Here is a 14,536-nt window from a genome sequence, read left to right on the forward strand (position 1 = left end):
TCACCCAAACCCGCCTAAAATGATACTTAGAAACTTTTCCGTTAAAATCACATCCATGTATACACATGCTGGGATAGCAGTCATGCAATGGGCAGAGCTTTCCTAGATGACAAAACAGATAAAAATTATTCAAGAATAAGTGTCCTTCTGGCAGATGTCAGGTGGATAATACAACCAAAAACCAGGTTGAATAAAGAAACTTCAGAGCGAATGTGAAAAAACTATTAATTGGATTTAATGGTGGTGGGATTTGAACCCATGTCCCCAGAGGATTAGCTTGTGCCTCTGGATCATTAGTCTAGAGACATTACCACTATGCTATCGTATCTCCAATAATTATGGAATAAAAGGAACAGTAGCAACCAGTATACAAAATTGGTAGAGTGACAGGAAACAGTTGTGGCTAATGTTTTTTTCCGCCAGACTGGAGGAAGATTTATAGTGGAGTTCCTTGGGTTGATAAGACTGCCGTTCTCCCTGATGTATATTATTGTAAGAAGTCTCTCAACACCAGGTTAAAGTCCAATAGGTTTGTTTCGATATCACTAGCTTTCGGAGAGCTGCTCCTTCCTCAGATGGGAGGCGATTGTGTGATGGCTGCATTCACGACTCTCTGCAATTTCTTACGGTCTTGGGCCGACCAGGCTGTGATGCAAAGATAGTGTGGAGTGATTCATTTTGGTGGAATGAACATGGACAGGCAATATAAAGAATACTATTTTAAATAGAGTGCTGGAGCAGGGCGACCTGGGTGTATATGTGCATAATTCATTGAAGGTGGCAGGGCAAGTTAGATCGTTAATATATCACATGCATCCTAGGCTTTATCAAAGGGGCCATAGGAGTACAAGAAGGAAGTTACGCTAAACTTGCATAAAATATCGGTTCAGCCTCAACTGGAGTGTTGCAGCCAGTTCTGGGCACCACAATTTATAATGTGAAGGAGTTAGGGAGTGCTGTAAATTCACAAGTCTGATTCCAGGGATGAGGAACTTAGGTACGTCGATAGATTGGAGAAGTGGGGAGTATTTTCCTCTCAGGTGGAGAGATTTGACGGAGGCATTCAAAATAATAAGGCGGCTAGAGAGACCGGGAGAAACTGTTCCCACTGGTGAATTGCAAACCAGAGGACACAGCCTAGATAAAGAGATAGGCATGAGAGAAAATGTTTACACAATGAGTGGTTAGGATCTGGAATGCACAGCCTTAAGAGTGTGGTGGAGGCAAGTTGAATTGAGGCATTAATCTGACCATTATCAAAGGAGGAAGTGCAGGGTGGAAGAGGGGCAGCAACAATATGTAAATTGCCCCTTCCAGCACAGACAAGCCACATTCTATTCAGTAACTATTCTATGGTTTTGCAAACTACACAATACCTGGAGTAGAAACATGATTGGAGCAATGATCTATAGGGACTATAGTTATGATCATTTCAGGACCACCGATACTTCTAGATTCTCATCACTTAATGTTGACTGACAAAGGCTGTTGGGAAACCTGGAAAAAAAATAAACCAAACTGCACATGGAAAACTCTTTGATAACCTGGGTGTCCTAACTTGTTAAATGTAGAGGAAGAAAATCTTATTCCATACTTCAATAATCCATCTAATATGGGGAGAAGTTTCACCCGAAACATAGATTGTTACAGAAGACAGGGTCGGGGTTAATATATTAGCAAGGGTACAGGATAGCCGGGGAGTGGGGGAAGGGAGACCGGAAATACACAGGTTGTTTTAAGGTTGGTAGGGTTGTTATTCGTGGAGCACCACAAGTACAATGTTGAGGCCACAGCCATTTACAATCTATTTTAATGACTTGCTCAAAAGGACTGAGTGTAATGTATCCAAGTTTTACTGATGACATAAACCAAGTTGGTTAAGCAAGCTGAGGGCTTCTCAGAGGCTTCAAAAAGTTTTTGACAGGCTAAGAGTGGGCAATGTGACAGATGGGAAAAAATTTTAGACCAGCTAATAGTGACCAATGGGTGAAATGTGTTCACTGTTGTATGAATAGAATTAGTTTTTTTAAATGTTGAATGACTATTAAATGTTGGGTGTTCAGAGGAATTTTGGTGTACACAAGTTAACATGGAGGTAAAGCAAGAAATTAGGACGGTCACATTGGTGTACCATATGCAGTTTTGGTCCACATACCGAAGGATATGGTTGTGCTGCCTCTTAGCAACTAAGGATCACAAAGCTGACACTTGGGATGAGGGGTCCAATGAGAAAATGAGTAGAATGGGTCTATAACTCTTTTGGTGTTATGGAGGAGATATCTCATTAAAACAGGAGATCAAGGGTAGATGCGGAGAGGTTATTTTCCTGAGCTGGAGTATCGAGAGCAACGTATCAGAATAGGGATTGACCATTTAAGACCAAGGTGACAAGAAATTTCTTCAAGTAGTTGTGAATCTTCAGAATTCTTAGGCTGTGGATATTTGGGTCTTGAGTATACTCAAAGCAGAAATAATAGATTTTTGGATACCAAACAAATAAAGGAAGATAGGGATAGTGCAGGAAAAGTAAATTTGAGAGGGGCTCAGCCATCGCCTAATGGAATGATGGGGCAGGCACAAGGGACCATAAAGCCTACTCCTGCTTCTTTTATGTTCTTACAGTAAGAGGTCTGAGATTTGTGCAATAAAAGTACCTAACAAAGTTCTATCTTATTTCCAACATCATAATTGCATGTGTGCATGCTTAACTAATAATTTTGATTGAGACATACCATGTACTGAGAGTGCAGCCTTAAGGTAGTCTCTGCTCAAAGCTAAGCAATTATAATTCAATTAAACCCATGGTTTCCGATCTTTGATTTAAAAAATCAAAAACTAGATTTGCAGAATTTTCCTGATTGAACTAGGCAACCTCTTTCTCGCTTTTAAGCAGCAGCACCATAGCACTGATTCTGTACAATGATCCCCAAGGAAGAAAAGCACAGCTACAAAAGGCATTTTGTGTGTGTAGTCTTTATTCCATATTAAGACAATTAAGCCAGAGTGAACACCAAGGAAGTCTTCAGGGTGTAGAAAGAAAAAGATGGCTGCAATATTGTAGCAAGTGAAAAGAGCTGATAATACAAATATACTGTATTGTACAACACACCTGAATGAGTTTTGATCTACAGCTAAGAGAATCATACATTATATTTATATGCAACATAAACAATACCCTAAACAGGTATTCAGAGTATAACATAATACATATTACAATAAATGCATTTATTGGCCATGTGCTAAAAGCTGGCTCTCTCAGAAAAGCAAATGTAGCCAGTTTTTATTTGAATTTAGAAGCACGAACATTTAGTTATAAACAAAGCATTACATATAAACTTTACATATTATAGCAAGTAGCTTACGTCAAAGCATTTGAAAAACTGATAGGCACACACACTTCCCCCTCAAAAAAGTAGATTTTTACAAATCTCAAAGTGCACAAATGTATTTGTTTGAGGGGTTGAACATATGCAAATAATTACGTTCAGCTAAGCTGCAAAAATACTGTTTGACAGCACAAAAAGCTTTAATACAATATAAAGCACATTTAGAAGTGACCAGGTTATACTACCATATAATATGGGCTCTCATGCCCCAAGTCGTCGTGCCCACACAAAAAGCTGTACATTTCCGTTGAAATTAAAAATATTTTTTTCTGGTAACAGTCATAACAGATGAAGTCAAAACCATGAATGTACTACATAGGTTAAGCGGCAGTTGCTGTAACAAATGGACCTTGTCACCACCTTGCTCAAAATTGTTTTCTAAAAACAAAACACATCGGAAAGATGACACAGCTTTTCATTTATTGAAATTAAATAAACAGTTTGAAACAAGCTTAAAATGTCATGAAACAACCCATGTACTTACTGTTCACATTTGTGGTGCAAATTTGATATTTTTTGACAATTGCTTTGCAAAGAAATCAGATTAAAACCTTCTCCACTAAGCTTTGACTCTTACTGTTGAACAGACAATGAAATAGAAATTCTAGCTCACATCTCAATCCCTACAGTTTACTCAGCATTGGGTTGTTTTGGTGAAAAATAAAGGAACACTGGAACCCAATATTTATATAGCTTTAGAAACCTTGCAAATTTCTTCAGAATCCACGAAGCAAATTAGACCATAGCACACAAAAAAAGGGTTGAAAACGGCAAGATGTTTTCCATCTATGTGCACAGAAATAGACAACATTCATTCTGGCAGCATTCATATACAGCAGACATTAAAAACATTCAGGAGAAATGGCAAAACAATTAAATTGTACCTTTTTGAGGACTAAAATAAGAGTTTCATTTTAATTTAAAGTGCCAATTCATTTTTTTCCAATCAAGGAGCAATTTAGCGTAGCCAATCTACCCTACCTTGCACATCTTTGGGTTGTGGGAGCAAGACCCACGCAGACACGGGGAGAAACAGCAAACTCCACACGGACAGTGACCCGGGGATGGATTGCCTGGGTCCTCGGTGCAGTGAGGCAGCAGTGCTAACCACTGTGCTGACACGCCGCCCCCAAGGTTCATAAGCATTAAGGTGTCTTATGGAAATGACAAAAATTGAAAGCAGTGTAATATTTTGCTTGGGTTTGAATTCATAACCAGGAATTCAGTTTCCACATCAGCCACCTTTATGGCCAGTGTACATCAGTTCAGGGACAGTATTGTGCTGTAGACCCACAAATTATGCAGTCGAGTATCCTGCATTTGGGGATGTTGCAGCCGCCAACACACCCGAAGTGCAAAGGGCTGGCCTCGTCCTGGGCGAACCACCTTCTTGATCATGGTTTGAAGATTGTCCTAGTTCTAAGTTTACAAAGGCGATTGAAAACAGGTGGTTTATTTTCATCCAATCATTATGGGCTTGATTCAGAAGTTAAAGGCTAGCGCGTGTTAACTCCATATTGAATTTCTATGATCTTACCTGCCCCCATTCAAGGCAATATTAAAATCACAGAATTAAACTAACTTAAACACTGCCATTAACTTATTAAAGAAATGATCCTTTACGTTTGATGATACGTGAACCTGGTTTCAAATAGGAGGGAAATGCTCCATGGAACTTGGTTAACATCCACTTGTGGATCCATTCAACTGTATCAAATTTGTTAATAGATTTTAAATCAAAAATAATTCAAGTTCATTATATACCCAGATAAGCAAATAAATTAGGACACCACCTCTTTAAAAAGTTTGAAAATTGTTTATGTAAAACGCAAGAGTGTAATACATGGGCTTGATAACTGTATTTGGCTCAACTTTAGGCCAGAAAGAGCAACTAAGGTGGGGCAAGTTGCAAATTTGAGCAAACTCTCAACTTGGGTACATCAAAATACATTACTGCAGCAATTTAGGCTTGGGAATTTTAGCGGTCATCACAGAAGTGTTCAAATGCTGTTCAATTTGCATGCACATATAGGACACCAGTATCCCACTACGAGAATCAATTGGTACCACATCATTTTAGAAATTTGTAATTTGGATGGTCAAGTGATCTCCATTTCAGTATGAAGTAAGTTGCTCTGTGCCAAGCATCTTGGAGATCCAAAAGTTAAAGGAGTACGAAATACAGGAAATAAAAATTCAAACCACCTCAAGAGACATGGGAGGGTAGATTAGGATGGAGCTTAGTGTGAGAAGGCTGATAATATAAAAACACCCCTTACTAAAATGATTTAATTCTCCCAGTTGTTTAATCTCCACAAATATTAGAGCTTCAAATTCTGAAAAATTGTACAATAATGAAGGCACAAAAGACATTTCAAGAGTCTATTAGAAAAGATCCATTGGCAACCAATTTTGTTTTTAAGGAACTCGCACCAATTAGAAACCAGTGCAATGTGACTGATGCAGGCCCCAACAGACCACTACATATGATAGCATTGGTGTAAATGGTACCAGAACATTGCAGATGGAAAGTAAATATTTACATTTATGATGCCTTTCAAGTCAAAATATCAAACATTTATAGAAGTTGCTTCTTGAAGTATAACGACATACCCAGCAACCATTCTACATTAGCACCATTTCACAAACACGCAGCAATCAATGGCCAGTTAACCAGGTTCAGATAGTATTGAATAAAGAGGCATGTTGAGGACACCAGGAGAATCCCTAATTTTTTGAATGTAATAGAATCTGTAATATCCAGCTAAAGATGCACATCTTGTTTTAATCTACCTGTACAGCACCTTATGAAAATTATTCTCCAACCAGAGCAAGATTTTCGTAATGGAACAATGTCCTATTGATTTTCCTCTTTTGGATGAGCAATATCCTATTTGAACATGATGGTTTTTTTCATTAATAAAAACTGCTTTTAAATTATATTTCAGCTACATTTTAAATTGATGAAAAGCCAATGAAGAAACTTTCCTTCAGATTTATCTTTTCCTTTAAAGTCAAAGATTCCAAGCAGATTTTAACAGTTTGGGAGGAAAAGTTAATTATTAATTCTAGATAAGGGGTTTTAGACCCTGCTATCATCGCCATGCCACCCTCAACAACCTGAGTAAAAACATCAACCAGAAATTGAGAATCTGTCAATAAGATTTCTTTGAGCTGGAAAAAGTAGTGTTGGAAAATATAATGCTTCCATTTTCAGGATCATTACAGAACATCAGACAGGCATGCTCTTTAAACAAATTATTGCTGTCAAAAAGCACCTCATGTAAATCAGTTGCATGTGTTTATCAGAGGCCTATATGAAATGAAAATTGCTTATTGTGACGAGTAGGCTTCAATGAAGTTACTGTGAAAAGCCCCTAGTCGCCACATTCCGGTGCCTGTTCGGGGAGGCTGGTACGGGAATTGAACCGTGCTGCTGGCCTGCCTTGGTCTGCTTTAAAAGCCAGCTCTTTAGCCCAGTGAGCTAAACCAGCCCCTCTCAATTAACAATTACAGACACGCTGGAGAGAACAAATTTACATGGTTGAACCAATTCTATTACTTGGAGAATGTACCACTAGGGCTCAACAAAGCTGGTTGTTTTAATTAACAATCTTGCACTGGTACATAAATGAAAATAAAAACCAGATGCAGTTGGAATATATGAATAATTGTGAGAGGTTAACTTTGCTGGTGACACAAATGGTTACAGTCTAAACGTGCAAATTCTACACATTTAGTAAGACATTAATTGAACTATATTATCATTTGTATGGCAAGAATCAGACCTCTACACTAATAATGGGAACAGACTATTAGAACAAATGTGAAAGTGTTTGCAAGCTTACTGAATAGCTCAGTTATCAGTTGAAATAAGCTAATTCAGAATTATTTTTGATGCAATGAAGCGGAAGTTCAGCTTCACAGAACTTGTGGACAAAATATCAAAAATAATCATACAACTCTTTTATAAAGGTTATTCAGTGTTTAAGGATTTTCTAGGGTGCAATTGCGAGCACGGTAGAAAAATATCATGCTATTAAAGCAAGCATTGCAAAAAGGTGATCCTATAATTAGGAATAAAATAATTGCTGATAATTTTTGAAACTGATTTCACAGATTCCCTACAGTGCAGGAGGCCATTCAGCCCATCGTGTCTGCATTGACCCTCCGAAAGAGCATTCCACCCTATCCCACTTACCGGCCCCATCCCAGTAACCCCTTAATCTACACATCCCTGGACAGCAAGGGGAAACTTCATAGTCACCCAAGGCTGGAATTTAACCCGGTCTCTGGTGCTGTGAGGCAGCAGTGCTAACCACTGTGACGCCATGTCGCCCATTTCACACGATAACACTATTTATTGCCCTGGAAATGGTAAATTTGAAGTATCTAGTACAGATTGAATTGTTTAAGTTGGCACTTTCCAAAATAGTCAAGAGTTTTTACAGCACAGAAAGAGGCCTTCTGACTCATCAAACAGTCCTTTAAAAACTTAAAAAACTAAAATCCTGGTTGCTTGAAGATTTTAAATCAGCACAAGGACGTGAAAGAATTTGATTTAACAAAATAAGTTTGCGCCTTGTTTTTTTCCTAAAAAGCAACTCTGCCAGATGCTTTCTTTTTCTTTGTCACAGAGGATAGATGCGCAGCATGGGATACAGAAGCTGCAGTACACATAGGACCAAATGATCGAGTCTTGGATAGGAATGGACAACCAAAATTGCAGTGGCTGCCGAGCATGGTTATTTTACAAAAAGCAGATAATGAATCACATAGCATTTTATACAGCAACTATTGAGCTTCTAGTCACTGTCGCAGCAATTTCAGTTGTGTTACTAGAACAGGACTAGATTTAAGAAATATCAGTTAATTCTTTTTGGAACAAATACATAATAAAACATTTTCTTTACATCCTTCTGAGTACTGGATATTTTAAAAGTTTTAATCCAAAGAGAACGTGAAAATCAAACACTTCTCTGCATGTTATCATTTGAAATAAGTAAAACTGGCCCTGCTGTGAAAAAGTGGGCTAATCAAATGTGGTGAGATTATGGTTTTCACCTTTATAGTAAAACGTTCTCCCTTCACAAGGTGTTCACTTAAATGCTTAGTCCATACTTGAAATTTAAACAATGCTTGGTTTTAGGTCCCAAATAATCTAATGGTCACTTTAAAAATGGGAACAAATTCCCTGCAAAACCTTCACCTAAAACTCACATTAATACACAGCATATAGCCACATAACTGTAATTAATACAAATATGAAAAATTATCGCGTTTACTCCCTGACCATATATTTGGAAGTGGCCTCATATTCATCAAAAAAGCGATACTAAGAGGTGAAATTAATTTGCACAAAGAGAGAAAGAGAGTTCAATATCCGGTGTTTTGTGATGCCTCAGTTAAACAATAGCGGCAATATCGTTATCATAGTCGTCAATTTGCAGCAAAAACTACTGTTAGAACTGCAGAGAAATTATAAGGGCATCGAATTTCCCAATCATAATCAAAACACAGGAAGTGAAATCCACCCACCGAAGTTCATCCCATCTCTATATTAACATAGGACCCAGCTGCAGAACACACTGTTCGCATGTTTACTCTCAAATCAAATTATTCCAAACATGACCCCTTGGGCATTGAAGTTTTTCAACCGGTTTTAAATGTACTCCTCAATCATTGAAATTTATATTCTCTGGTCCTCTACACCCATCCCCACCCCCACCAAAGTAAACAGCTATAATCTGACTGCACAACTGTTAGCCTGGATTCCTGCTCACAGGCTGAAAAACATACCATTTGTATGCTCTACCTGGATTTCTGAACTCAATATACGGATTCCTCCACTCAAATCTTATAGTTAACTGTTCAGACAGATTTTACATTGGCAATCAGAAAGTAACACCCACCGAGTGATAATCCAGTTGGTCACTCATTAATATCAATTAACATTTCATTGGAGGACGTGGTGCAAAAACTACAAGGACCATCTTTGCCAATGCCCAGCATGACATCCAAGAAAATAACAAAATAGCTGTCTACCTCCTTCAAAAGAAAATGCTTGGAAATGATTTCAAGGTAGTAATCTCAAGGGTCAGACAATGATCATCAAAGAAAAAGACTTACATTTATATAGTGCCTTTGTGAATCTCAGGACATCCTAAAGTGCTTCACTGTTGTACTGCAAGAAACGTGGCAGCCAATTTGTGTGCAGCAAGCTCCCGCAAGCAGCAGTGTGATATTGACTACATCAATCTGTTTTTACTGATGTTAATTGAAGGGCAGATACTGGCAATGAGACTGGGGATAACTCCCCTGCTATTATTCAAAATAGCGCTATGGGATCTTTATGTACACGAGGGAGCAGTTACTCAATTTAACATCTCTTCTCAAAGAAAGCAGAATTCTCTCAAACACTCAGGCTACACTGTATCAGCTGGTACTCAATTATCCTGAAATTAGAACTTTGCAGATATCCAAATAAAAATAAAATCCTTCCAGTTTGGCTATCATCCAGGTTAAATGCCAGAAAGGTAATCCAACACAAATGGATGTTTAATCTCCAAAATGATGGTCTCATTAAAATTTAGTTTGAATTCCAACACATGATTTCCAAGATCCTACAGCGAATGTGCATACTTTGTAGATTCTGCATCAGTTCCAGAGCCCCAAAGTTGCCCCAAATCAATGATTCCTTTTTGACCATATCTTGCAGACACAATTTCAAAAGCTAGTAAATCCCTAATTGCCAACAGAATAAATACATGCACATTAATTTGTAGGTGGATCTGCAGTATCCACTGAAAATCAGACACCACAAAGTGCTCAAGTACCAGAAAGAGAAACCACACACTAAGTCAATTCAAGCCTTGAATAATTCAGAAAGGATTAATTCTTTCCGAAAAAATTTGCACCCAACATAATATCCCATGAGTAAGCAACTTTGCGGCAATTTTAAAAAGCGAAGAATCATTGGGTGCAATTCTCACTTGACCGTTGATGGTTCTCACTCTAACCATCGCACCCTTACTTTCTGCTTGTAGTGGTACTCTTTCAGATACTCTTGTAAAGGCGGGGGAAGTGGAAGTGCATCTATCCCATCATATGTTGTACAGTTGCAGATAGCTGCACGGCAGATGTACTGCAGACTGAAAGGAAGGGTCCTGGTCAATGGAACAGTAAGCAATGGTTCAAAAAACATGCATGAGCTGGGATCCTTATAGTGTTCCAGAAGGCCGGTTACTGTGGTGGAGTGAAAAACACAGGGGTCATGGGCATCAAAACTAAAATTGTGATTCCACTGCTCGATCCTGGCATGCAAAGAGCGGTTATAACGGCGGAAGCTTACGGAGAAGAGGTAGTCCTCTTGTGCCGAGTCCCTGAGCAAAAAGGTGCCTTCAGGCTTGCCATCAAGGAGAGCCTCAGCTTCGTAACGGTCCATCACTCCCCAGTAACAGGAGTTACTTGTAATCTGAAGCAAATCTGGCACCAGGCAATGAATGTAATCTATTTGTGTGTGCACTTTCCAGGGCCCAGGTCTGGTAGAGTGACCAAGGTTTTCTCCTGGCATATGTCGTGGTTTCTGTTTGCGTGCCTGGAGACAGAGAGTTGTGGTGTCCTCTTCAGAGTCCCAGTCTCCATTTGTCATTGCTCGATTGTCACCGGAAATCTCACTCATCCCAGGTGCCAACTTTGGTCCCAACTTGTATGCCTGATTAATTTGAGCAGTGGATTCAAAAGTGTGTATTAGGGCATTGGGAGGGGGATCCACCCCTTCTTCGATGCTGAGCCTTCGTCTTTCTCGAAGCCGATCTTCTTCATCTTCCGCAGAAGCAAAAGTTGGGTCAAATGTCTCAAGCCAGCAGGCTGATTGTGAGCTTACAGGAGCAGTGTGTTGCTTAATAAGATGCCATTTTTGGGCTAAGTCTGACCCAGCTGGAAAAGGACATTTTTCAAGCATCAGCTCAGAGAGCAATATTTTTCTCCTGCTTGAGGATAAGTTCTTAGATTGTTTATTCTGTGTTCGCAGTGGAAAACACAGACCTACAGTTTCTTGGAAACGCTGGCGTATAGATTGTCGTGTCATAGTCCGATTTGACAAATTATCCATATCATGAATGGAACTTACACCATATCGTCTTTCCCGTCTCTGTAACCCATACCGTGTCCGATTAAAGCGTTTATCTGTATCAAAAGACATTTGCATTTTTGTAGAGCAAGAATGTTTCTTCTTCCCACCCCATGGCGCATGACGAGAGTAAGAGTCTCTTCTAACAAGACGAGACTCTGGTGCAGCAGCCAAATTTTCATTCTCTTTATCTAAATCAGCTTCAACAATCTCTGGGGCATCAGAAACACAGTTCCTATTTCTTCTGTCTGCTTTTAGACACGTGTCTGTAACCAATGGTATAGTTGCATGTCTATTTAATGGACTTGAACGTTGCTGAGGCAGATCACCAACTTGCGCGCTTGCATTTTTACCCACTGAACTTTTTGGACAGTTTAAGTCATTTTCATTTCGGCCTCCATCTTCATTAACAAAAAGGTTCTGACATCTGTATTTTAAATTGCTCCACATCTTTCCAACTTTCTCCATAGGTTAAACACGTATCTAAGGATACAAGAAAAAAATATTAAAACAAACCAAAATAACAGTTCAGAAATAAGGTTATATCCAATCCTGCACCACACTTAATAAACCAGAAATTAATACAATCCATTTGCTTGCATATCTAAAACAAAATGCAATTCTACTAATGATTGAATAAAATTCCTGGACAAATAGAATACATTTTCATGTTATAATGTGCAAATCTCCAAACCCTTTTCACTATTAAAAGATCATAGATTTAGTTAGTGCAGTGACAAACCCCAGTAAATTTTGATTACTCCCTACATTAATTAATTTAATTATCTTTATTGTCACAAGTAGGCTCACATTAACACTGCAATGAAGTTACTGTGAAAAACCATTGGCTGCATAACCAAAATTAAGCCACCAGTAAACCAAATTTGCATTCATTTGGTGTTACATCAAATCATGCCATTTTAAATTGCTCCAGGTGCAACAATTACTTTTGAAATGCAGTTAATTATGTATTTAAACATAGCCACTAACTTGCAAACAGCAAGATCAGATAAACTGAAAAAGGGAGGAACTGAGGTAGTCTACTTCTATTTGGGTTGATCGAGAAAGAGACATTGGCAAGGTACTTGGGCGAGTTCTCCGTACAAGGAAATACTTTATATCCATTTGAGCTATTGGAACAGTCAGATAGGCACTGGGTATACTGGAGGACTTGTAAATTTTACTCACTTCTGTGAAACCAAATCACTGACAATGTGACTGGCCTGTAAAAGCTTGTAGGAGGTCAATTTGAATATCTCAATAAATAGGTGTTACACCTCCAAATCATTGCCCAACTTTCACTAAAATTGGCATTCTAAGTTTGTGAAATGCAGGTACAACTATTGAATCAAACCTTCAGACTGAATAAGTATCCTAGAACCTCAAGCCACAATATACATTCTTTTTACAGAAAGCCTCCCTTCGGCTAAACTTTTGAAGTTTGCAAGACAGTTCTAATTAATGAAATGACATGAAAGAAAATTGCTTGTCACAAGTATGCTTCAAATGAAGTTACTGTGAAAAGCCCACAGTAATTATTCAGTTGGAGCTGCCTTAATGCTGACCCAATCCATTAAACCAAAAATGTTCTAACATGCAAGTTAGTGTTAATTTGGCAATTTAGCTCAGTGACTAGATATCGCCCTAGAAAGAAGTCCTTGCAAAATCTGCTATGGCATTTAACACTTATGTACAAAAGAATTTAAAATAAGATCTAGCACTTTCAAGCAAAGTATAGTTTAGGATTAAAACCTATTGATTTCCCATTCTTTAAATTTTAGTTCCAATATTGTAGATGTATTGTGAATGGATGACTATTGAATAGGTGTGTATTTTTACACAGCAATCTTTAGGAGCTGTAGATGAAGGTTACATTGTAAGGAACCCTCTGCATTTACTTTTGATCACTGAGCCATTCGAAATGAGATGGTATTACGGTATCTGCAAATTAATAGCAACTGTTTTAATCCTAAACTATACTTTGCTTGAAAGTGCTAGATCTTATTTTAAAAGTACATTTTTAGCTTCAAGTTTGGAATCTCAAATTACAGACAAAAGCAATCATCAGCTTAAAACAGGATACTAGATATTTGTATATAGGACAGTCTCTTACGCTCATGTCATAACACATAAACCAAGTTTCAAATGATGCACACAATTCAAGGTGAAAACTCACTCAATAAAACAGTATAGAAGGGCAAATAAATGAATGAAAATTAATTTAATTTACCTTGCGCTTATGTCAGTTGTACAAGTACTGTACACAGAAAGTTGATCGCGCCAACAAGCCGGGAGATTTAGTGCACAATAAATCACACCTTGATTGCATGCAGTATTTAATACTTGGTCATGTACATACTTTCCCCAACATTTGTTAGCTGGAACCAAAATTTAGACAAAGCTATACTTAAAAGTCTTGTTTGCTCAACTATGGACACATGTAGACTAGAGTTTTTGTTCCAACATGCTGGCCACACTGTTGTAGAGCTTCAGATTAATTGCAAGATTCCAAATAAAATTCCTCCAGGAAAACACAGAACTGTTGTTGAAAGGTTGTGTCAACAAATCAATAATACAGACATTTATTGCCAGTACAAGTTCACATCAAGCTAACTGCAGTGTAATTTTGGTTTCTAATGGAAATACAGAATTTTTGGTTAAAATTGATATTGAAACAAATATTTAAACAAAAATAAATCTAAAATCAATTTGGGAAATATTTTAAATAATGCTTGGAACCATCACACAAGCTTTTGTGGATGCAAAAATCGGCATTTTAGATGATAGTATCGTCATTCCGTTTTTGAAAGTGAAAACAGCTTTGCATTTCAGCAGTGGTTGCCTTTTTTCTCCCAAAGCGCAGAAAAAGCAAAGCATGTCATATTCACAGAAAGACAATTATCAAAATTCTGCAGCTACGCATGCTCAGAATGTACATATACTTTTACTTTAAATTTTTTAAACGCTGTGTGCATCTTTGGGAAGTGTCTGAGCGACAAAACAGTGCACAAAGTAATAT

General features: G+C 38.1%; 1 protein-coding gene across 4 annotated transcripts in view; it reads right to left on the bottom strand.

Moving 5' to 3' along the window:
- Positions 1–2,957: 2,957 nt before the first annotated feature.
- LOC140426147 (suppressor of cytokine signaling 5-like) overlaps positions 2,958–14,536 on the bottom strand; it is a 50,999-nt gene continuing 39,420 nt past the window's right edge. For all 4 annotated transcript variants that reach the window (XM_072510582.1, XM_072510572.1, XM_072510592.1 and 1 more), the window contains one exon: positions 2,958–12,000. In XM_072510582.1, coding sequence (XP_072366683.1) covers positions 10,396–11,985 — 1,590 coding nt within the window. In that variant the 5' untranslated portion in view covers positions 11,986–12,000 and the 3' untranslated portion in view covers positions 2,958–10,395. The remainder of the gene's footprint in view (positions 12,001–14,536) is intronic.

The sequence above is a fragment of the Scyliorhinus torazame genome, chromosome 1 (genome assembly GCF_047496885.1).
Source record: "Scyliorhinus torazame isolate Kashiwa2021f chromosome 1, sScyTor2.1, whole genome shotgun sequence".
NCBI lineage: Eukaryota > Metazoa > Chordata > Chondrichthyes > Carcharhiniformes > Scyliorhinidae > Scyliorhinus > Scyliorhinus torazame.